Source organism: Geotrypetes seraphini, chromosome 2 (assembly GCF_902459505.1).
Source record: "Geotrypetes seraphini chromosome 2, aGeoSer1.1, whole genome shotgun sequence".
Classification (NCBI taxonomy): Eukaryota; Metazoa; Chordata; class Amphibia; order Gymnophiona; family Dermophiidae; genus Geotrypetes; species Geotrypetes seraphini.
In genome coordinates, this window is record NC_047085.1 from 12,572,016 (window position 1) to 12,595,239 (window position 23,224).

The 23,224-nt window shown below is 43.3% G+C and overlaps 1 protein-coding gene across 4 annotated transcripts in view; it reads left to right on the forward strand.

Annotated features, from left to right (window-relative positions):
• Nucleotides 1-23,224, forward strand: part of PYCR3 (pyrroline-5-carboxylate reductase 3) — a 95,510-nt gene that overhangs the window by 64,207 nt on the left and 8,079 nt on the right. For 3 of the 4 annotated variants that reach the window (XM_033933417.1, XM_033933418.1, XM_033933419.1), the window contains 2 exons: nucleotides 6,595-6,807; nucleotides 14,187-14,279. In XM_033933417.1, the coding sequence (XP_033789308.1) occupies nucleotides 6,595-6,807; nucleotides 14,187-14,279 (306 nt within the window). The remainder of the gene's footprint in view (nucleotides 1-6,594; nucleotides 6,808-14,186; nucleotides 14,280-23,224) is intronic. The other variant, XM_033933420.1, reaches the window with a different exon arrangement.

The window sequence follows — 23,224 nt, forward strand, 5'->3', positions numbered from 1 at the left end:
CTGGCTGGTTGTTTCCCTTTCACATACCTGAAGAAGGATTTGAAGTTTCTTGCTTCTCCTGCCAGTCTTTCCTCATATTCTCTCTTTGCCTTCCTGACCTCTCTATGACATTCTTTCTGGTGTCTTTTGTGCTCTTCCTGGTTTTCCTTTGTTGGATCCTTTTTCCATTTCTTGAAGGATGATTTCTTGTCGCTTATCGCCTTTTTAACCTCAGATGTTATCCATGCTGGGTTTCTAGTTCGATTTTTTTTGCACCCTTTCCTAAACCTTGGGACGCACAGGTCTTGTGCCTCGAGCACTATGCCTTTAAACAGTGTCCAGGCTTCCTTTATGGTCTTCACCTTCCCTGAGTTGCTGCTGAGCTTTTTTCCTACCATTTTCCTCATGTCCTTGTAGTTTCCCTTTCTGAAGTTGAGTGCTGTCGTTTTGGTTCTTTTCACCTTTGATGTTCCCATATTTAATTTGTACTGGATCATGTTGTGATCACTGTTCCCTAATGGTGCTATTACCACCACTTCCTTTGCGGGTCCTAGCCCGTTGAGGATTAGGTCTAGAGTGGCATCCCCTCGCGTTGGTTCTGTGACCAGCTTCTCCATGAAACAGTCCCTTATCGCCTCTAGGAATTTAGTTTCTCTCGTGCAGTTTGAGTGCCCAATGTCCCAGTCTATTCCCAGATAGTTGAAATCCCCCATAACTACCTCCCTTCCACTTTTGCACACCTGCCTCAGTTCGGCCTCCAGTTCCAGGTCGTTTGCTTCTGACTGTCCTGGTGGGCGATAGTACAATCCCAATTTGATGTCAGCTCCTTCCCCTCCTGTTAACTTAACCCATAGTGACTCCAGACTGTCTGCCCTTATTGTTGTTTCTGTTCTGCACTATGAGGAGTGTGTGGCGCAGTGGTTGGATCTACAGCCTCAGCACCCTGGGGTTGTGGGTTCAAACCCCGCGCTGCTCCTTGTGACCCTGGGCAAGTCACTTAATCCTCCATAGCCCCAGGTACGTTAGATAGATTGTGAGCCCACCGGGACAGAGAGGGAAAAATGCTTGAGTACCTGATTGTAAAAACCGCTTAGATAACCTTGATAGGCGGTATATAAAATCCTAATAATAATAAACTTAAAAAACTTCTGGATGAAGGAATGGAGTCCTTTATATACAGTGCTATTCCTCCCCCCTTTTTGTGTGCTCTGTCCTTCCTGTAGAGTTTATACCCTGGAAGGGCCACATCCCATTTGTTGTCCTCTGTCCACCATGTCTCTGTGATTCCTATTATGTCTATGTCCTTATTTCCGGCTATAACTTCTAGCTCCCCCATTTTAGTCCTTAGGCTCCTAGCATTTGTATATAGGCAATTTAAGTCCCAGTTTGTTACCTTTTCTTTTGGATCTACTCTTGATTTGTTGCTCCTGCTGGTCTCCTCACGTGTTGCCTCCTGTGGTGTGTCTATCCCGTCCTCTGCCCGCTTTTTACTTTCTCCTAGTACTAATCCCCCCATTTTGTAGCTGAACATCGGGTTCTTTTTCCCTATATGCATGACCTTGCACTTCTCTATATTGAAGTTCATTTGCCATTTATTTGCCCACTCCTCCAGTTTGTTCAGGTCCCTTTGTAGGTCTTCACACTCCTCCGCCGTCCTAACCCTGCTACAGAGTTTAGTGTCATCCGCAAATTTTATAACTTCACACTTTGTCCCTGTTTCTAGGTCATTAATAAATACATTGAATAGCAACGGTCCGAGTACCAACCCCTGCGGAACACCGCTCGTGACTCTCCTCCAGTCCGAGTAGTAGCCCTTCACTCCAACCTTTTGCTTTCTGCCTGTTTAACTCATCTGTATATGTCCCATTCCACCCTGTGGTTCCACAGCTTCCTAAGTAGCCTCTCATGGGGTACCTTGTCAAAGGCTTTTTGGAAGTCGAGATAAATGATATCTATGGGTTCCCCTTTGTCCATCTGGCTGTTTATCCCTTCAAAGAAGTGCAGTAAGTTCGTTTGGCACGATCTTCCTTTGCAGAAGCTATGTTGGCTCGCTTTCATTAGTCCATTTTTTTCTATGTGCTCACAGATGCTGTCTTTTATCAGTGCTTCTACCATCTTGCCTGGAACTGAAGTCAAGCTTACCGGCCTGTAGTTCCCCAGGTCATCTCTCAATCCCTTTTTAAAGATAGGTGTAACATTTGCTATTTTCCAGTCCTCCGGGATCTCCCCAATTTTCAAGGATAGGTTGCAAACTCGTTGAAGTATTTCTGCTACTTCGTTTCTTAGCTTTTTTAATACCCTTGGGTGGATTCTGTCCGGGCCTGGTGATTTGTCACTTTTCAATCTATCTATCTGTTGGAGGACATCCTCATGGCTTACCTCTATTGTCAACAGTTTTTCTACTTGGTCTCCATTTAAGATCTCTTTGGGTTCCGGTACATTGGATGTGTCCTCACTTGTGAAGACTGACGAGAAGAACTTGTTTAACCTATCAGCTACCTCTTTTTCCTCCTTTACCACTCCCTTTCTGTCTCCATCATCCAACGGTCCTACTTCCTCCCTCGCCGGTTGTTTTCCTTTAACGTATCTGAAGAACGATTTGAAATTTCCCCCGGCTAGTACATAAGAACATAAGAAGTGCCATCTCCGGAACAGACCCTAGGTCCATCAAGTCTGGCGATCCACACATGCGGAGGTCCCGCCAGGTGTACCCTGGCATAGTATTAGTCCCCATATTCTAAGCTTCTCATAAGAGATGCGCATCTAGCTTAACCTTACCTATGTTACCTTAAGCCACTCATAAGGAGATGTACATCTAACTTACCTTTAAACCCTGGAATGGTGGATTCTGCAATTATCTCCTCTGGGAGAGCATTCCAGGTGTCCACCACTCGTTGTGTGAAGCAGAACTTCCTGATATCTGTCCTGAACCTGTCCCCCCTTAGCTTCAGTCCATGTCCTCTTGTCCGTGTCACATTAGACATTGTAAATAATTTTTTATCGTGCTCTATTTGGTCGATTCCTTTCAGTATTTTGAAAGTCTCGATCATATCCCCTCGCAGTCTCCTCTTCTCAAGGGAGAACAATCCCAATCTCTTAAGTCGTTCCTCATATTCCAAGTTCTCCATGCCCTTTATTAGCTTCGTTGCTCGTCTCTGCACCCTCTCAAGTACTTTTAAGTCCTTTTTTAGGTATGGAGACCAGTGATGGATGCAGTATTCCAAGTGTGGACTGACCATCGCTCTATATAGCGATAGTAGTCTCTCTTCATATTCTCTTTTTGCCCTCCTAACCACTCGGTGACATTCTTTTTGGTGTTTCCTGTGTTCCTTCCAGTCTTCCCCGGTTTGGTCCTTTTTCCATTGTCGGAATGATGTTTTCTTGTCTCCTATCACTTTCTTCACTTCATTGGTTATCCATACCGGGTCTTTTGTTCGGTTTTTTTTTACACCCTTTTCTAAACCTGGGGATGTACGAATCTAAATTACCTTCTTACAGCAGCTTCAATACTCCAGCTGCTGTAAGAAGGTAATTTAGATTCGCGGCTACAGGGCAGGGAGGCTTGTCGGACCGGGCCTGTTCTGTTGTCGGGCGGGCGGGGAAGCGCCACGAAGGTAAGGGGCAGGGAGAGAGAAAGGGAGGAAAGGTGGAGTGGAGAGGAAAAGACGCTTAAGGGAAATGGGTAAAACTGAGGTGGGAGAAGGACGCTGAAAGCACTGGGGAAGACAAAGGGGTGGAGAAGGATGCTGAAAGGACATGGGGAAGACGGGGGGGAAAAGGATGCTGAAAGGACATGGGGAAGACAGAGGGGGAGAAGAACGCTGAAAGGACTTGGGAAAGACAGGAGGAAAAGGACACTGAAAGGACATGGGGAAGACACAGGGGTGAAGGACGCTGAAAGGACATGGGAAGAAGGATGCTGAAAGGACATGGGGAAGACAGAGGGGGGAGAAGGACACTGAAAGCACATGTGGAAGACAGAGGGGGGAGAAGGACGCTGACAGGACATGGGGAAGATGGGGGGGAGAAGGACACTGAAAGGAAATGGGGAAGAGAGAGTGGGGAGAAGATGCTGGCAGGGAAGAAGACAGAGATGCCAGACTATGGGGGGAGCGGAGGGAAGAAGATGGGTGCCAGACCAATTTAGAAGGGGGGAGAAAGGGAGAGGCACAGTAACAAAGCAAATGGAAGACGCAGAGAGAAGAGAGATAGTGGATGGAAGGAATTGAATTAGAACACGAGGAAAGCAGAAACCAGGCAACAAAGGTAGGAAAAAAATTATATTTCTTTTTTGCTTCAGGATACAGTAGTATATTAGTTGTGTTGATAAAAATTTATAAACATTAGAGGCTCTGGTAGAAACCCGTTTACAAAGTATGTATTCTTCCCAATTAATATTTCCAATTAAAGTCTAATATTTCTCTATTAACTATGTAAGATAAGGGTGGGGTGGGTTTCTATTATATGAAAAATAAAAATTACTAGAGGGATTTCAGGATGGGAGAGGGCGGGATATATTTGCAATTATAAGATATAATGATAAGATGTACAAGTGTTTAATCTATGTTATTTGTTGCAATTTTTGTACACTTGATGAAAGTTTTAAAATGAATAAAGAATTAAAAAAAAAAATAAATAAAGTGTTTTTGCTTATTTGTAAATGGGTTTCTACCAGAGCCTTTAATTCAGTTTATAGGGACGGGCGGGGACGGAAGGGATTCCTTGCGGAGACGGGTGGGGATGGAGGGGATTCCTTGCGGGGACGGGTGGGGATGGAGTGATTCCTCGTGGTGATGGGAAGGGATTCCTCACGGGTGGGATTCCTCACAGGGACGGGTGGGACTTTGGCGGGGACGGATGGGATTTCTGTCCCTGCGCAACTCTCTAGTTCAATTCCCTTCAGCTTCAAGTGCCATCCTTAGCTTGTTACAAGGGCTAGGTATATTGCTCTTCGCTTACTTCTCAGCTTCATGTAGCTTAGTTCCTAAACAGAGTACGGTATATTCGTATACCTCTTAAAAAGCCCTGTCCGGAGTATAGTATTAACATACTTTTTGCAGTTTACCGAAGGCTTCATTTCATCCTTGTCTTTTGAGACTCTAAAGGGCTGTGCCGTTGAACACGGGGTTTCTTGTGGCCATGGCTTCAGCTCAGCGGTTTTCTGAGTTACAGGCCTTGTTTGGCGGGGATTCCTATTTCTGATTTACAAAATCTGGGATGTCAGTTCGGACGGTACCACAATTTCTTTCTAAGGAGGTGTCATCCTTTCTTTTATGACACTCGCACTTTTCCTTTCTTCTGGGGAGACGTGCTTTTATTCACTGCATTTTTTAGAAAGTGCGTAGCGTTCTCCGTGAGCTAGGTTTCTAACGACTTTTGGTGGTTTAGATCACCTTTTTGCATTCTTCACGGGACGCCTCAAACGAATGGCAGCGTCCAAAGCCTCCATCGCTCGATGGTTCCAAGAGGACATTATTTCCGCTTGCTTGATGGCAGGGAAGCGGTTGGCGAAAGAACTTCATGTCTATTTCGCCAGAGCGATGGCTACTTCTTGGATTCGGTCCAGAGGTTTTTTCCTTGGAGGAGTTTTGTCTCGCGGCTACTTGTTCTTCCGAGAGTGCTTTATCTCAGCATTACCGGTTGGATGTGGGGGCGCATGTGGTGGATGCATTTAGTGTTTCGATTATTGCAGAGGCAGCATTTGCTTCCCACCCAAATAGAGGATTGCTTTACTACATCCCATTGGTCTCTGGATTCATCTGCTGCTGTTGCTAAGGAAGGAAAAATTATGTTCTTACCTGTTAATTTTCTTTCCTTTAGATGCAGCAAATGAATCCAGAGCCCCACCCTTTCTGGATATTGTCTGTCGGTTTTATCTTTAACAACTTTCGAAGTTTGTTATTATTGATGGTTGTATTCTGTATTATTGCCTTTTGAGATTTGTTATGGGAAAGAAGTTATTGATGGTTGTATTCTGTATTATTGCCTTTTGAGATTTGTTATGGGAAAGAAGTTTTTTAAATGCTATGCCTATTGATGGTTACGGATGCTTGGGCAAGGAGCTATACTGGAGATACAGTAGGAGTGCCAGCCAATAGAACCACCTGTTAATCAGTTTCTCTATCTCCACCTGCTGGTAGATGTGTGCTATCCCATTGGTCTCTGGATTCATCTGCTGCGTCTAAAGGAAAGAAAATTAACAGGTAAGAACATAATTTTTCCTTTTAAGGGACTGCAGTGTGATTAAGAAAACCAAGCAGCAGGGCTGGCTTAAGGGACTGGGACACCCTGAACTACCTTTTGTATTGGTATTCCCCTCCTGCAGTCTGGTATCTTTCTCTTCCCCTCTCCCCTAACTGTGATCTGGTGTTGCTTCCTCTTTGTCAAGTCTTCCCTTCCTGCTGGACCAGATGAAACACTGGCTCAGGGCACTGATGATAGAGTGCCAAACTATCAGTCTAGCATCTATCCTTTTAGATGTTTGAAGGTAGACTGGACTGGGATTTTAGTGCCCTTTATCACTGGCATTCTGGGCCAGCTTAACCTAGGGACCTGCATGTTCCTTTGAGCTAGTGATATGACCTGCACTAAGCATCTTTAACTTTGTATTCCCAGTTCCTTCCTCCTGAGACCAAGGTGCTACGGGCTATGCCTAACTTACCTTGTGTTGTGCAAGTGGGGGCAGTGGTTTTTGCCCGAGGATCCTGTGCTGGCAATCAGGAAGCTGCTGTGCTGAAAACTCTGATGTCAGGGTGTGGCTTGTGTGAGGAAACACCTGAGTCCTACATCGATATCCATACAGGCCTAAGTGGCAGCGGTGTGGCATATGTAAGTATGATTAGCAAAAAATTCAGTGGGAAATAAACAAAGGAGGTAGTTCTACTTTAATAACAAAAACAAAAACTTTGTTTGTAAAAGTCTTCCTGAATGAGATGCAACTTCCTGAATGAGATGCGACAGTCACCAACAAATTGTTTGAAAAATATATATTTCCAGTGCAATAGGTGAGGCATTCTAGACAGATGGGTACTGTCCTCATGGCTGTGTGCCATCTGCAGAAGGACTCCACTCCAGAATTTTGTCTTTGCCTCTGCTCTACTTCACTTGGCTTCTTAGTTCCCTCTACAGTTTTTCCTTTCTGCACGTGTGCCTGCAGGAGTGTGTTCTGCTCTCCACAACTGTGTTGTTTTTTTTTTTTTGGTGTAGTTTTCATCTCTACGGGGTTTTTGGTGCTCAGAGCAATTACTCAGCTCTGCCTGTATTAAGATTTCCCAGACTTCAGTCTGCAGCTGAGAGACCAATCCCTGGTGGCACGTGTCAGCCAGCCTGAATTTACTTCATAGTTGCTCGGGGCCATCCCCCATCTTTCTCCTCCTTCTGAACAAGGGTTAGAGCACAGGTTTTTTGGCATCTGTTGGAGACATGGTGGTGTCTCGCAGATTGCCGGCTTCGTCTTCTCACCTCCACCCGTCCCTGAGCGTGTCTGTCGGTCCACAGGAGTGGAGGTACAGTCGGGCATAAGGTCTGACTGGCAGCCCGAAGATCAGCGTTGCAGAGGCATTCCTATCATGAGGCAATAATTTTCTGATTCCAGCTACTGAAAGAGAACTGCAGCAGGCTGCAGCACATTTTCAGTGCAGGTTATAATGTATCCTGCCAGAGCTGGTGTTAGACTGCAAACGTGAGCTAGGATTTAACAGAGAGAGGAAATATCTTTTTTGTTTATTTATTTTGTTTACATCATAGCACCAGTGTGAGTAGGAGAGGGCAAAGGGGATGAAGAGGTTATAAAAGGGGTGAAGAGGTTATAAAATAAACTCACCAGGATGTTTGAAAAAAACACCCACTTGGGCAGGAAAATTGAATTGAATCAAAAATTTGATTCAATAGGCTGGATCGAATCAAATTTTTTTCCCTGAATCAGGCAGCACTACTAAGCACACCTCTCTACCCAGTGAAGCTGGTGTGGTGCTTAAAGATATGCAGGACTGCCGTGTGGATGTAGTCCTCCGGAGACTTTTTGATGCAGCTACTTTAGGCATAAAGGCTGCTTCAGTGGTGTCCTTTGTCACACGCACCTTTTTCTCTCGTGACTGCGTACACTGGAGAATGAGGCTCTGGATCCTTTTGGCTGGGTCAGATTATGTTGCTGATGCAATGTATGTCCTTATGTGAGTTTTGGCAAAGGTGTTGTATACTCCATTTCTGCCCGCAGAATGCTCTGGATCAGGCAATGAGATGGTGATTCCACTTCCAAGGCTACTTTGGCTAAACTTTCCTTTAAGGGATAGTTATTGTTTGGAAAGGGCCTGGATATCCTCATGAATTCTGTGGTGGATTGTCATCTTAAGATTCTACCTAATAGCAGACCCAGAACCTTTAGAAGCTCAGGGTGCTCTAATTTTCATGGATCCCACGACAGTCTGCCGGTTCTGCGTTGCAGGGAAACTATCAGGACTACCAGCAGAGGTTCTCAGGGCCCAGACATAACCAGTCCTCTGCTTCCCGAACTGCTCCAGCTACCAAGAAGTTGCAATGATGCCAGGCAGGGAGTGGCCCCTCTGCATTTTGGGGGCCAGCTCTCAGCATTTCTTCAGGCCTGGGTTGGGATTTCATATGGCCAGTGGGTTCTGAACATTCGGTCTGGATACAAACTGAAATTTGCCCGGCCTCTGACAGATTGGTTTGTGGACTCGCCCATGGGACACCCGGAGAAAGCTGTCAGTGTTCTGACCACTGTAAGAAGATTGCTCAATATTGAGCAGCTAGACCTGCTCTTAGGTGTGCAGGAATAATGACAATGGTGCAAATATTTCCAACCAGGTATTTTTTATTAACTTTATCAGAGCAATGTTCAAGAGGCATTTGCACCAGAAGTTCATCTCAGATGCGCAAAATATGGCATTTCTGGCAACGAACTCGACTCTATACTAGTTTGTGCATTCATATATACCTTACATCACTGTTTTTCAACCACTGGTCTGCAGAAAACTCCTGCCGGTCCACGCAGGGCCAGCGAGATCGTGTCGGCGGTTAAATTTCCTGCCGACTGCAGTAGTATTGGCGGAAGGCTGCTGTTCCACGCAGCTTTGGGTGATCAAGACAGGCTGCCGACATCGGGGGTCTTCCCTTTGTGAATCTCGCCTATTCAGAAACAGGAAGTTGAAACAAAATAGGCGGGACTCAGAGAGGGAAGGTCCCGACGTCGGCAGCCTGTCTTGATTGTCGCCACTGCCAAGTCGCCGAAGAGGGCCACCAGGAAGGTGCAGGTGGAAGGGAGATGGTCAGCGTGTGCGGGAGCGAGATCATGGGGAGCCTTTGACAGTGGCTGTCTTTCCTCCCAGCAGCTCTCGTACTTGCCAGGGCAGTGATTCACCGGCAACGTCTTCTTTCCTCAGAGGCGGCAATGGACCCAAGGCTGCCTAAGTAAATCGCTGCTGCAGGCAAGTACTGAGAGCTGCTGGAAGGGGAGGAAGCCACTGTTGGAAGGCTGGGAAGCTGCTGGATAAAGGGAGAGGTGCTACTGGACCTGGAGGGAGGTAGGAGAGATGCTGCTGGGATGGGAAGAGAGTTACTGTTGGATAGGGGGAGGAGGGAAGGGAGAAGTAAAAAAGGAAGGAAACAGCTAGCAGAGAGATTACAGGAGGGGAAAGGGGGTCAGGGTGGAATGGAGAGATCAGATGAGGGAAAGTGTAAAGAGAGGAATGAGAAAGTAGCGAGAGATTGATGCTGGAAAGGAGATCAGCAGAGAAATAAGAGAGGGATAAAGATGCTAGATCTGGTGTAGGAGAGATAAAAATGAAGTAAGCAGTGAAGCTGGAATGAATGATGTAAAAAGGAGAGAGGAGGCACAGGCTGGATAGAAAGGGGAGAGGGACATAGAAAGAAGTCAAGATACATATGGAAGGGGGAGAAGGCAGACAGTGGATGGAATGGGAAAATCTGGATTGAAGAGACAGGGCAGACACTGGAAGGAAAAGAGTGAAAAGAAGATGAAGGCAGAAACCAGAGATAACAAAAGGTAGAAAAAAATAATTGTATTTCTATTTTGTCATTAGAATATATCATATTTGAAATATATATCCTGCTAGAGACATAACTGGGGACTGCAAAGCCCAGGCAGGAGTGGCGGCTGCCGGGAGGAGGGCTTCCCGGAACGGCGCTGGCGGCAGCTGCTGCAAGGAGGGCTTCGCACCGCTGAGGGTTGGGTGCTGCTCCTGTGAGGATCGCGGCCGGCTGTACCAAACTTCGCAGATCGTGTCAGAGGGAATGTACTTCCGAGGGGCATAGCGGCCTACAAGGTTCGCAAAAGCTGGTTGCGATGCTCACAACGCTGCATACTGGACTGGGGAAACAGGTAAGGAGTGCTGCTGGAGCAGGGAAGAGGTGCTGCTGGGCCGGGGGAGCAATGAAGAGGGACAGGGGGAGCAGGGAAGAGGTGCTGCTGGACAGGGAAGTGGAGTGGGGAGGGAAATGCTGCTGGTGAGAAAAGGTGGCTCGGGCTGAAAGGGAACAGATGGGAGAAGGGGGCTGGGGGGGGGAAAATGGGTTTAGAGCTGAGGCTGAAAATAGGGGACATGTAAGGGAAGGAGGCTTTACTAGCACCTGTTAATGTAACGGGCTTAAACACTAGTACTGTATAATATGTTTTAGCATCTCCAGGGGTACTACCTGAGCTCCTTTGATGCTTCTGTTGGCTATTGCTATTTTAGTGCGACAAGGCGGTGGCTGCTGCCAGAAGGATGCTGGGCTGTGTAAAGAGAGGCATAACCAGTAGAAGAACGAAGGTGTTGACCTGTACAGGTCGTTGGTGAGGCCCCACTTGGAGTATTGTGTTCAGTTTTGGAGACCGTATCTGGCAAAGGACATAAGATGACATGAAGCAGTCCAGAGGGGGGCGATGAAAATGATAGGAGGTTTGCGCCAAAAGACGAATGAGGAGAGACTGGAAGCCCTGAATATATATACCCTAGAGCAGGGGTAGGGAACTCCGGTCCTCGAGAGTTGTATTTCTATCTGGTTTTCAGGATTTCCCCAATGAATATGCATTGAAAGCAATGCATGCAAATAGATCTCAAGAGCAATGTACGGAAATTCTTCTTTAAGGAAAGGGAGGTGGATGCCTGGAATGCGCTCCCAAGAGAGGTGGTGGAGACGAAAACAGTGACGGAGATCAAAAAAGCGTGGGATGAACACAGAAGATCTAGAATCAGAAAAGAATAGTAAATATTGAATAACTAACACCAGTACTGGGCAGACTTGCACGGTCTGTGTCTGTATATGGCCTTTTGGGGGAGGATGGGCTGGGGAGGGCTTCAATGGCTGGGAGGGTGTAGATGGACTGGAGTGAGCTTGGACGGAGACTTCAGTAGTTGGAACCTAAGAACAGTACCAGGCAGAGTTTTGGATTCTTGCCCAGAAATAGCTAAGAAGAAGAAGAAAAAAAACCAACAAATTTTTAGATTGAATCAGGTTGGGCAGACTGTTGCTATTACATGTTTGTTTATTTAAGTATTTATATACCATTTAAAGCCTAAGTGGTTTACATTCAGGTACTCAAACATTTTCCTTATCTATCCTGGTGGGCTCACAATCTATCTAATGTACCTGGGGCAATTGGGGATTAAGTGACTTGCCCAGGGTCACAAGGAGCAGCGTGGGACCTCCTAATGGTCCATTAGCATTTCTGTAATGTCTTAATAAAAGTGGAAACATAGTCTGTGCTTTTGTGCTGCTCATAAGCAAGCACTGTGCAGCTGAGGACTGCGGAGTCTGTATCTTCCTGGAGGGATTCTATGTTTACCTCCAAAAGCACTGAGGGCTTAAACAGCCTGCACATAGTCGCGACCTCTCCGAGACCAAAGGCCTCCACTAGATCCAGATCTGGTCCTCCCTAGACATGAAGAAACATCTCCTATTACTGAGGACCCAGACCAGGACAGTAAAAGCATTGATATAGAGCCCTAGTCGTCCCAGTCCTTAGTGTGAGCGGGCAAGAATATAATATTGGGTGTAACTCTCGACAAACATCTGACTCTGGAAAAACATATAGACCTACTGTTTAAGAAATGTATTTCAGTTTTATGGAAGCTCCACGCCATCAAGAAGTTTTTTGATGAACCTTCATTTCGTTTGCTGGTGCAGACATCCATTTTGAGTATTCTAGATTACTGCAATATATATTTAGGGGTTTACAAAAAAATAGTCAAAAAACTGAGACTAATTCAGAACACTGCAGTTCGCCTCATTTTTGGACTAAAAAAATGGGAGCACATTACCCTTTTTATCAAAAACTTCACTGGTTGCCAGTAGAGTCCAGAGTTCTGTTCAAGTTTTTCTGTATTGTTGCAAAGCAGTTTGGGGGATGCTACCAAATTATCTTGCTTCTCAGTTTTCTTTGAACTATTCTAATAAGAGCACACGTAGAATAAATCTATTTAATTACCCTTCTCTAAAATCATGTCAATATAAGAAGTTTTTTGATAGAATTTTACTATTCCAGGTCACTAAATTGAATACATGGCTTGGAAAACCTATATTAGAGGCTACTTCTTATTCTGATTTTAGAAAATCACTAAAGACATGCCTGTTTGACATGTTTACTTCTTAGTTGTGGTACTGTTTAACTTCTCCTGCTTTTTAACTTTTTAATTGATGCATTTTTTGACTATTTTAATGTACTCTATATATATTGATTGTATGTGTTTTTTACTTTGTTGTGAACCGCTTTGAACTTTTGGTATAGCGGTATACAAAAAATAAATTATTGTTTTTTTTATTTTTTATTTATTAATTTTTCATTCTTACAGCAATTGAATCACACATAATATAATTAATTATTACATGACATTTGTAATTACAATCAATACATCCTATCATAAATGATAAATCCCTCCCCTTTTTCTCAACTCCTATTTCCAAAAATTATACATATCCCACCCCATCCCTATATACCTACTACAAATGTGCTAAGAAATCTGATCATTAGAATAATTAGTCAATGGTTCCCAAATTTTCTTAAAATTTTGAAGATTCCCTTGTTGTAACGCTAACACTTTTTCCATTTTGTATATATGACATACAGAGTTCCACCAGAATGTATAATTTAATTTGGTATAATCCTTCCAATTTTGAGTAATTTGTTGCATGGCGACTCCTGTCAATATTAATAGCAGCTTGTTATTATTTGCTGAAATCGGGCTCTTGAGTTCTCATTGCAGTGCCAAATAGTATGGTATCATATGAGAGTCCTACATGATTTTCTAGTAACTTATTAATTTGGGGCCAAATTAAATTCCAAAAAGCATTTACACAGGGACAGAAAAAAATTAAATGATCTAACGTCCCTACTTCTATTCTACAATGCCAGCATCTATTGGATCTAATACTATCTTTCTTGGGTCACCAAGCCGCAAAATGGTATAAATTGTTATATGGATTTTTAAATAAAAAAAAAGAAAACTGGACTTAGGGATATTTGGAGTATTGAGATTGGACAGACAATTTCTGCTTCTCAATGGCCACGATTTTGGTCCTGGAGATTAAGGTCTACAAGGTCAGCATCTATGAATCAAACATGGATGTTTTTGTTGCATAGAGTGTTATGGACCCCTACGCGCCTGCAAAATAAATTATTGTTGAGGAGTCTCCTCTTTTGTCCTATGGTTGGAGCTCTTGCATGCTTGGGTACTAACTGTCGGTGGCAGTGAAGTAGGAGGAACCCAGAAAAAAATCTGAAGTGGATTCCTACTGCAGATGGCTTGCAGTCATGGAGAGTTAACCCATTTGTCTTGTCTGACGTACCTATCTACTGGAAAATATATATACTGTATATATAAGATAAGAGCATAATCTCTTTATTCCTCCATTTTTGTTATTCTTTTTTCTTTGCCGCTTGTTAGAATCAGCATTATTGTTTGCAACACTAAATGCTTGATTGTTGTCATTTACTACAGTTCTCGTATTCATCTTTCTCCCATGTTTTTCCCCCAAATATTTTAGCAACTTTCTGTGTCTGAGGAACCAGCTGAAGAGTTGGTTTCCATAGAACACTCGCTGTCGTAATGCCCTGTCTGAGAGCAGAGCTGTAGTAGAGCAAGAATGGACTGATCGGGTTGCTAAGCTGCTCTCCTTCCACCTTCCTCACATTTCACACTTAACAAATACTGGAAGAAAACTATTTATTCTACTTGTTTTCTTTCTTGCAGGTTTACATGTTTGCTGAAGCGCTGGCGGAAGGTGCTGTTAAGATGGGTATGCCTAGCGACCTGGCCAATAAAATAGCTGCACACACACTACTAGTAAGTGTATGACAATTTCAAAGAATTTGTGACAATCTCTGGCGAAAAGGTGACTAAAGTCACCAGAAATGTAAAAAATGAGGTTTTAGTAAATTCTGTTAAACAGTAGTCCAAATGCCAATCTTTTCTGTGAAACAATAAAAAGTTCAAATCAAACATGTAACTTTTTTTAGTCTGCTTATGGACCCATTACATGAAAAATTTGCCAGTCTCAACATTTTGAATTCTAGTGCAATAGACACATTATTCCGGAGCCTTCGGGTAGTGAATTGATTCCTGTGAGAATTCTGTAGAGAGCCATCTCATTAGCATTCTTTTGTTCCACCCCCTATCTCTCCGGGCTGTCCTCCAATTCCTCAGTTGTCTCTCTACAAGCAAGTCTGTCTTTTCTGCTCATGTTTATCTTTCTATTAAATTTGCTTTTTGCTTACTGTTTGTGAGGCTTTTCAGTGTTGCTTATAGAAAATGACACAGGAAACCATCCCGTGTCTTTAGTGTCTATCTCAGCATCAGTCCTTGTACACCAACATTCTTCAATGCAAGGCTTCAGGGTCAGTGGTTGTGCCCATTTATACTCTTATTTTTCCTTGTTTCCTTAAAGAATGGCATGGGGATGGTTTCCCACGGTTAATAATAATAACTTTATTTTTGTATAATGCAATACCACAAGCAGTTCAGAACGGTTTACAGAGGAAGAGACTATATACAGACAGCGATGTTACAGAAAAAGACTTTCAAATTACATTAGCATGCCAAAAGTAGTCGAGATTTATCCGTAAGCATTTCAAAGATACAACAAGGCAGGAAAGGAGTCAGAGAAATTTATCAAAGAGATAGGTTTTAATTGATTTCCTGAAGGTTTGGTAGGAGGGTGCATTTGAAATGAAGTTGATTAAACTTTTATTCCATTTGCCTGCTTAGAATGATAATGATCTGTCAAGGAATTTCTTGTAGATACAGCACTTCAAGGATGGAAAAGCAAACAGATAGGCACTACGTGTGCAAGTGGTGCCTGGAAATTCAAAATGGTGTGACAGGTAGATTGGGGATGAACCTGTTATGGTTTTGAAGCAGAGGCGACAAACTTGAAAATGACTCTTGATTCCATCAGCAGCCAGTGTAGTTTTTTGTAATATGGGCTTACATGATCCAATTTTTTGAGACCATAAATGAGACGGATGGCAGCATTCTGAATGACTCTCAATTGTTTGGTTTTCTTTTTTTTTTTTTTTTTCAAAATTCTTTATTCGTTTTTTCATCTTACATCAAGTACACAATATTACATCATTTGAAACTTTTACACATCACTTGAAATTATTTCAAAGTCATCTTACATACATAAATTTATTCCCTCTCCACCCACCCTTCCCACAAATATTTTAATTCAAAATATATAAATATTGTATTCTTATCTATTGATGAAACCTTTAAAAGAACTTTATACCATCCCCCTCCCCTCTATGTATAAATGTACTTTCAGTGGAAAATGATGTCTATTAATTACAATAATTTGTCAATGGCCCCCAAATCTTTTTAAAATTATTATAATTCCCTTTTTGTATGGCAATTGTTCTTTCCATTTTATAAATATGGCATAACGAATTCCACCAGAATGTATAGTTAAGCCTAATGTAATTTTGGTTTTCTTAAAGGATCCCAAGTATATAATATTGCAATAATCTAAGATGCATCTTTTACAGAATCGGGGTCTTTGCACATAAATAAGCATACATCAATTATTACCGTGTTTCTCTGAAAATAACCGCAGGGACGGGATAAATTCTGTCACCGTGTCATTCTCTGAGTGCTGAGGATCCCAATATGGGGACATCTCTGGCTGCAGGAGAGTGCAGACTCTAAGGTCAGAGATCTGCGTCCAAGGAGCAGACTGCCTTGCAGTGCACCCACTTGGACAGCCTGCACTAACAGTCTGGGAGCTCAGGGACTGGTCCCATGGGAGCAAGGTTCGCCCCAGGTTCTGTTCGCAGTGGGCTTGAGCGCAGGCTGAGTTTTTCAGGATCAGGGCTGACTGCTTTCCTCCCCGCAACTGCATGTGCAGGGTTCCGGTGGGGGTTGAGATCTCTGGCCAGTCGGGCCCGAGAGGCAGTCTGAAGAGACAAGCAGACTTGTTTGAGGTAGAAAGTTCTCTCTGTAAGCTGTCTGCAGGTACATTAGATAGAGTGTGAGCCTGACAGGACAGATAGGGAAAAATGCTTGAGTACCTGAATAATTTGTAATCCGCATAGAATTGTAGAATATGTGGCATATAATATAAATAAGTACCTCAAGCAGCACACAGTATGGCAAAGCCCTCCCTCCGACATCAGCGCTGACATTGTGAAGACTTCCGGTCGGCTGTGTGCGGCAGGGCAGGTAGGGAGAAGGCAGTGGCTTCCAAAGCGGAGGGCGGTCCGCCCCGGGTGCAGCCATGGGGGGGAGGGTGGGGGGAAGTGAGTGTGCACAGCCGGTCAGGTCCCCCGATCGACCGACAACAGGCCCGGCCAACAAACCTCCCTGCCCTGTAGCCGCAAATCTAAATTACCTTCTTACAGCAGCTTCAGTACTCCAGCTGTTGTAAGAAGGTAATTTAGATCCACGGCTACAGGGCAGGGAGGTTTGTCCGACTGGGTCTGTTCTGTTGTCGGTCGGGTGGGGAAGCGCCACAAAGGTAAGGGGCAGGGAGGGAGAAAGGAAGGAAAGGTGGAGTGGAGAAGAAAAGACTCTTAAGGGAAATGGGTAAAACTGAGAGGGGAGAAGGATGCTGAAAGCACTGGGGAAGACAAAGGGGTGGAGAAGGACGCTGAAAGGACATGGGGAGGACAGGAAGGGGGGAGAAGGACTCTGAAAACACATGGGGAAGACAGAGGGGGGAGAAGGACCCTGAAAGGACATGGGGAAGAGGGGGGGGGGATAAGGACCCTGAAAGGACATGGGGAAGAGGGGGGGATAAGGACCCTGAAAGGACATGGGGGAAGACAGGGGGGGGGAGAAGGACGCTGAAAGGACATGGGGAAGACAGAAGGGGGAGAAGGACGCTGAAAGGACATGGGGAAGACAAAGGGGTGGAGAAGGATGCTGAAAGAACATGGGGAGGACGGGAGGGGGGAGAAGGACGCTGAAAGGACACGGGGAAGACAGGGGGGAGAATGACACTGAAAGCATATGTGGAAGACAGAGGAGGGAGAAGGATGCTGACAGGACATGGGGAAGATGGGGGGAGAAGGACGCTGAAAGGAAATGGGGAAGAGAGAGTGGGGAGAAGACGCTGGCAGGGAAGAAGACAGAGATGCCAGACTATGGGGGGAGCGGAGGGAAGAAGATGGGTGCCAGACCAATTTGGAAGGGGGGAGAAAGGGAGAGGCACAGTAACAGAGCAAATGGAAGACGCAGAGAGAAGAGAGACAGTGAATGGAAGGAATTGAATGAGAACATGAGGAAAGCAGAAACCAGGCAACAAAGGTAGGAAAAAAAATTCTTTTTTTTTTGCTTCAGGATAAAGTAGTATATTAGTTGTGTTGATAAAAATTTATAAACATTAGAGGCTCTGGTAGAAACCCATTTACAAAGTATGTATTCTTCCCAATTAATATTTCCAAATTAATAAAGTCTTTTTGCTTATTTTTAAATGGGTTTCTACCAGAGCCTTTAATTCAGTAGCATAATTAACTGAAATAACTATTTCTGAAGTTTATAGGGACGGGTGGGAACGTAGGGGATTCCTCGCGGGGACGGGTGGGGACGGAGGCATTCCTCGCGGGGACGGGTGGGGATGGGTGGGAGTCCTCACGGGACGGGTGGGACTTTTGCGGGGACAGGTGGGGATGGGTGGGATTTCTGTCCCCGCGCAGTTCTCTAGTTCAGAGGTCCTGCGCATGCATCTGAAGGATGGACGGCTTGAATAGGAAGCCAAGCAGGCAGACCTAAATAACAACTTGAAAATGGCTGGGAGGACAAGAAGCACCAAGACTACAGTCAAGACCAGCATTCCAGTCACCGAAGGGATCCAGGGGATGGCCACGGCCTACGTGCAGACGGAGGATAACCCAGGACGGTGGACAGAGGTCTCTATGCAGACCGAGGCCATCCCTCAGCAGTACACTACAGTCTCTACGCAGACAGAAGAAGTGGGCCAGCTAGTCCGCCTACTTCGTAGGGCTTTAAACTAGGTAAGTTGGGGGAGGGTACCCACTCACATACCAGCGCAAAAAGTAACTATCCTGAGGAGGTGAGTCGCAACTCTTAGTCCGAGGTAAGTACACACACTGAAAACAATACTTTAGGAGTCACACTAGCTCAGGCGGGAAACTCTCCACAGGGACTTAGCAAACATAAGGTATGGAGGGCTATGTATGTTAATGCACACAGTTTGGGCAATAAAATTCTGGATTTGGAGACAGAAATAATGAACGCCGACCTAGACGTAGTGGTGATATCCGTGACTTGGTTCACAGACTCACATGGGTGGGATATGGTTATACCGGGTTACAACTTACTTCGTCGAGACAGGGAGGGCAAGTTAGGAGGAGGGGTAGCACTATACACTAAAGTAGACATCAAAACTACCAGAATCACAGATGTTAAGTACACCGGGGAATCCCTCTGAGTGAACCTGGCAAGAGGAAACGAAAAATGCCTGTATCTTGGTGTGGTATACAGACCTCCAAGACAACAGGAAGACAAGGATATAGAATTAATATATTCAAAATGGAAAGGTCAATAGCTGTACAAAATGGAAATTATAAGACATTTAATAAAATATGGGGGCCATTGACATCTTTTTGTGATGATTAAACACCAGTTACTCTATTGAAATATACATCGTGAATAGTAGAGAGGGGGAAGGGTTCTTAAGCTATTGTGATTATTAATAATAATAATGGGGAGGGGTGGTTTTTATGTTTATATATATACAATTTTTGTTTTTCTTGAATGATTTACAAGTGATGTTTTCAAGAATTTGTGTGGTTTTAATATGTACACTTGTTGAAAGATTAAAAATGAATAAAGATATATAAAAAAAAGAATTAATCGAAGACATAGACAACATCACTTTGCTGTTAGGGGACTTCAATATGCCCGATGCAGTACTGTTAGGGGACTTCAATATGCCCGATGCAGATTGGAACACACTTTCTGCGACAAACAGCGGCAGCAGAAGGCTATTAACCTCCATAAAGGGAGCACGACTCAAACAACTGGTATTGGAGCCCACTAGGGACCAGGCGATACTGGACCTGATACTCACCAACGGAGAAAGCGTCTCGGAAGTTTCGGTAAGCAATACGCTGGCCTCCAACGACCACAACATGGTATGATTCAACCTCAGGAAAGGTTTCACTAGATCGAACACAACAACAAAGGTCCTTAACTTTCGGGGCACTGACTTCAAACGCATGGGAGATTTTGTCCGTCAGGCGCTGCAAGACCAAGCTGAAACCGATAATGTAGAGGCTATGTGGTCAACCCTGAAATCTACCCTACACGAGGCAACGAACCGCTATAAAAAACAGTAAGCAAACGACGGAGAAACAACAGACCCCAGTGGTTCACTGCAGAGATTTCGGACCTCGTTAAAGAAAAGAAAAAAGCTTTTATTTCCTACAAACAATCAGGAAAAGGGGAGGCAAAGGAAGACTATCTGGTCAGATCTAAAGCTGTCAAAACGGCAGTCAGAGAGGCCAAGCTTTGAATAGAAGAGACTCTAGCAAAGGACATTAAGAAGGGGGATAAATCCTTCTTCAGGTATATTAGTGATAGAAAAAGAAACACAGATGGAATAGTACTCCTTAAGAAACAATTCGGGAATTATGTAGAATCGGATTCCAATAAAGCCGAACTACTAAATGAATACTTCTGCTCAGTCTTTACCTGTGAGGCGCTGGGATCCAATCCACAGTTGCAAGCAAGGCAAAGCTTGGGTCACCCGTTTTGGAATTTCAAATTTACACCAAGCAGCATCTACTGCGAACTATCAAGACTCAAAGTGAACAAAGCCATGGGACCGGACAATCTACACTCCAGGGTACTTAGAGAGTTGTGTGATGTCCTGGCAGAGCCATTATCTGTGCTCTTCAATCTTTCCCTGAGTACGGGAAGAGTCCCCTTAGACTGAAAAACAGCTAATGTCATCCCACTCCACAAAAAGGGCTGCAGGACAGAGGCTGTGAATTACAGACCAGTGAGTCCCACATCCATGGAAACACATCCCACTCATGGAAACACTAATTAAACATAAATTAGATACGATCCTGGATGAGGAGAATCTATGGGATCCCCACCAACATGGATTTACCAAGGGAAGGTCCTGCCAATCCAATCTAATTAGCTTCTTTGACTGGGTAACAAGAAAGCTGGATGAGGGGGAGTCCCTAGACGTCGTGTACTTAAACTTCAGTAAAGCTTTTGATAGCGTCCCACACCGCAGGTGGGATTAGGAGAAATATTAACTGCATGGGTCAATGATTGGCTAAGCGGTAGACTTCAGAGAGTGGTGGTAAACGGTACCCTCTCCAAAACGTCGGAGGTGACCAGTGGAGTGCTGCAGGGCTCGGTCTTGGGCCCAATCCTTTTCAGCATATTTGTAAGAGACCTGACTCAAGGGCTTAAAGGTAAAATAACATTATTCGCCGATGATGTCAAACTATGCAAGTAAAAGCACTTTGCCCGACAGTATGACGCAGGACCTACTTCTGTTGGAACATTGGTCATCGACTTGGCAGCTAGGCTTCAATGCTAAAAAATGTAAGGTCATGCACCTTGGCAGCAGAAATCTATGCAGAACTTACACACTAAATGATGAGACCTTAACTAGGACAAAAGTAGAACGTGATTTAGGGGTGATCATTAGTGAAGACATGAAAACTGCCAATCAGTGGAGAAGGCTTCATCAAAGGCTAGACAAATGATGGGTTGTATCCGTAGAAGTTTTGTCAGCCGGAATCCCGAAGTCATCATGCCGTTGTACAGATCTATGGTGAGACCTCATCTGGAATAGTGTGTACAATTCTGGAGGCCACATTACCAAAAAGATGTACTGAGAGTTGAGTCAGTTCAACGAATGGCCACCAGGATGGTCTCGGAGCTCAAGGATCTCCCATATGAGGAAAGGCTGAATAGATTGCAGCTATACTCACTCGAGGAACGTAAAGAGAGATGAGACATGATTGAAACGTTTAAATATATCACGGGCCGTATCGAGGTGGAAGATATCTACTTTCTTAAAGGACCTTCTGCCACAAGAGGGCATCCGCTGAAAATCAGGGGCGGGAAATTTCATGGCGACACCAGGAAGTATTTCTTCACCAAAAGGGTGGTTGCTCATTGGAATGAACTTCCACTTCAGGTGATTATGGCCAGCAGCGTGCCAGATTTTTTTTTTTAAAATCTTTATTCATTTTCAAAAATTATAACAAGTGTACAACATTCATTCAGAAATACCTTAATTAATTTATGTTCATGGCAGATGGGTAAAAGTGGAAATATGCATGGGAAATACAACCATGACGTTGTTTAATATATATGCCCCTAATTCAAAACAAAATGAATTTTTTAAGACTCTTTAACAACTGATCTTACCACTGGCTACTTCAAATCTAATAGTAGCTGGGAATTTTAATGCTGTTATGGATCCTTTATTAGACAAAAACCCAAGTAGATATATGAAATCGATGGGACTAGATAATTTGGTACAAACTTGTAATTTGACAGATATTTGGCGAATACTTCATTTTAATGGACGGGAATTTTCTTTCTGTTCTCATGTTCATAATTCTTTTTCAAGAATAGATTATATATTTATATCAAAACACCTAGCACATCAAGTAACACAAGCTGCCATTGATCCAATCATATTATCTGATCATGGTGGAGTGTGGATTGAAATTAAAATCACAGATCAAAATACAAATAGACCAATATGGAAATTTGATAATACATTGCTTGCTGACCCAATATTCTATGAGAATTTTCAAACAAAAATGAAAGAGTATTTTCAAATAAATGATAAAGATGAAATCTCTAGGGAAATATTATGGGATGCTTTTAAGGTATCAATAAGAGGACAAATTATTTCTTATTCGGCTTATCTTAATAAACAAAATAGAAAACAATTTTCTAATTTGGAAACAGAAATAAAAATTTTAGAATCAAAATTAATAGAAAAATGGGAATATTCTATACAACAAGAATTATTAAAACTTAAAGTAAAATACAATGAATTCTCATCAAAGATGATAAGAAAAGATTTATTCTCCCAGCAGGCATTGTATTATGGAAACTCAAATAAGTCGGGAAGAATATTGGCAAATTATCTCAAAGCGAAAAAAAAGAAATCAAAAATAATTGCTATAAAAGATGAAAAAGGTGACACATTAACACAAATTGAACCTATCTTAAAACAATTTCTAAAATTTTATAAATCTCTTTATACTTCCGAGACTTATTTAAATAAAGAAAAAGATGGTTTAGAATTTCTGAAAATGTTAGAGGGTCCAAAAGTTCCTGAACATATAAAACGAAGTTTGGAAGAGCCAATATCATTAAAAGAATTAGAAACAGCTTTGAAATCCCTTAGAGTTGGATCCGCTCCAGGTGGTGATGGATATACAGTGGAATTTTATAAAACATTTCAAAATTTATTATTACCCTATTTATTAAATCTTTTTCAATATCAACTTAATAAAGGATATATAAATGGCACTATAGCAGAATCTTTAATTATTGTTTTACCAAAGCCAAATAAAGATTCCACATTGGTTTCAAACTATAGGCCAATATCTTTAATAAATGTAGATGGAAAAATATTAGCAAAAATACTTGCATTAAGATTGGCTAATGCTCTTCCCCATATTATAGGTATGCCTCAAACAGGATTTGTTGCTCAAAGACATTCATCTCATAATACCAGATTAGCATTCCATATGTTATACTTAACAAAGAAAATGAAT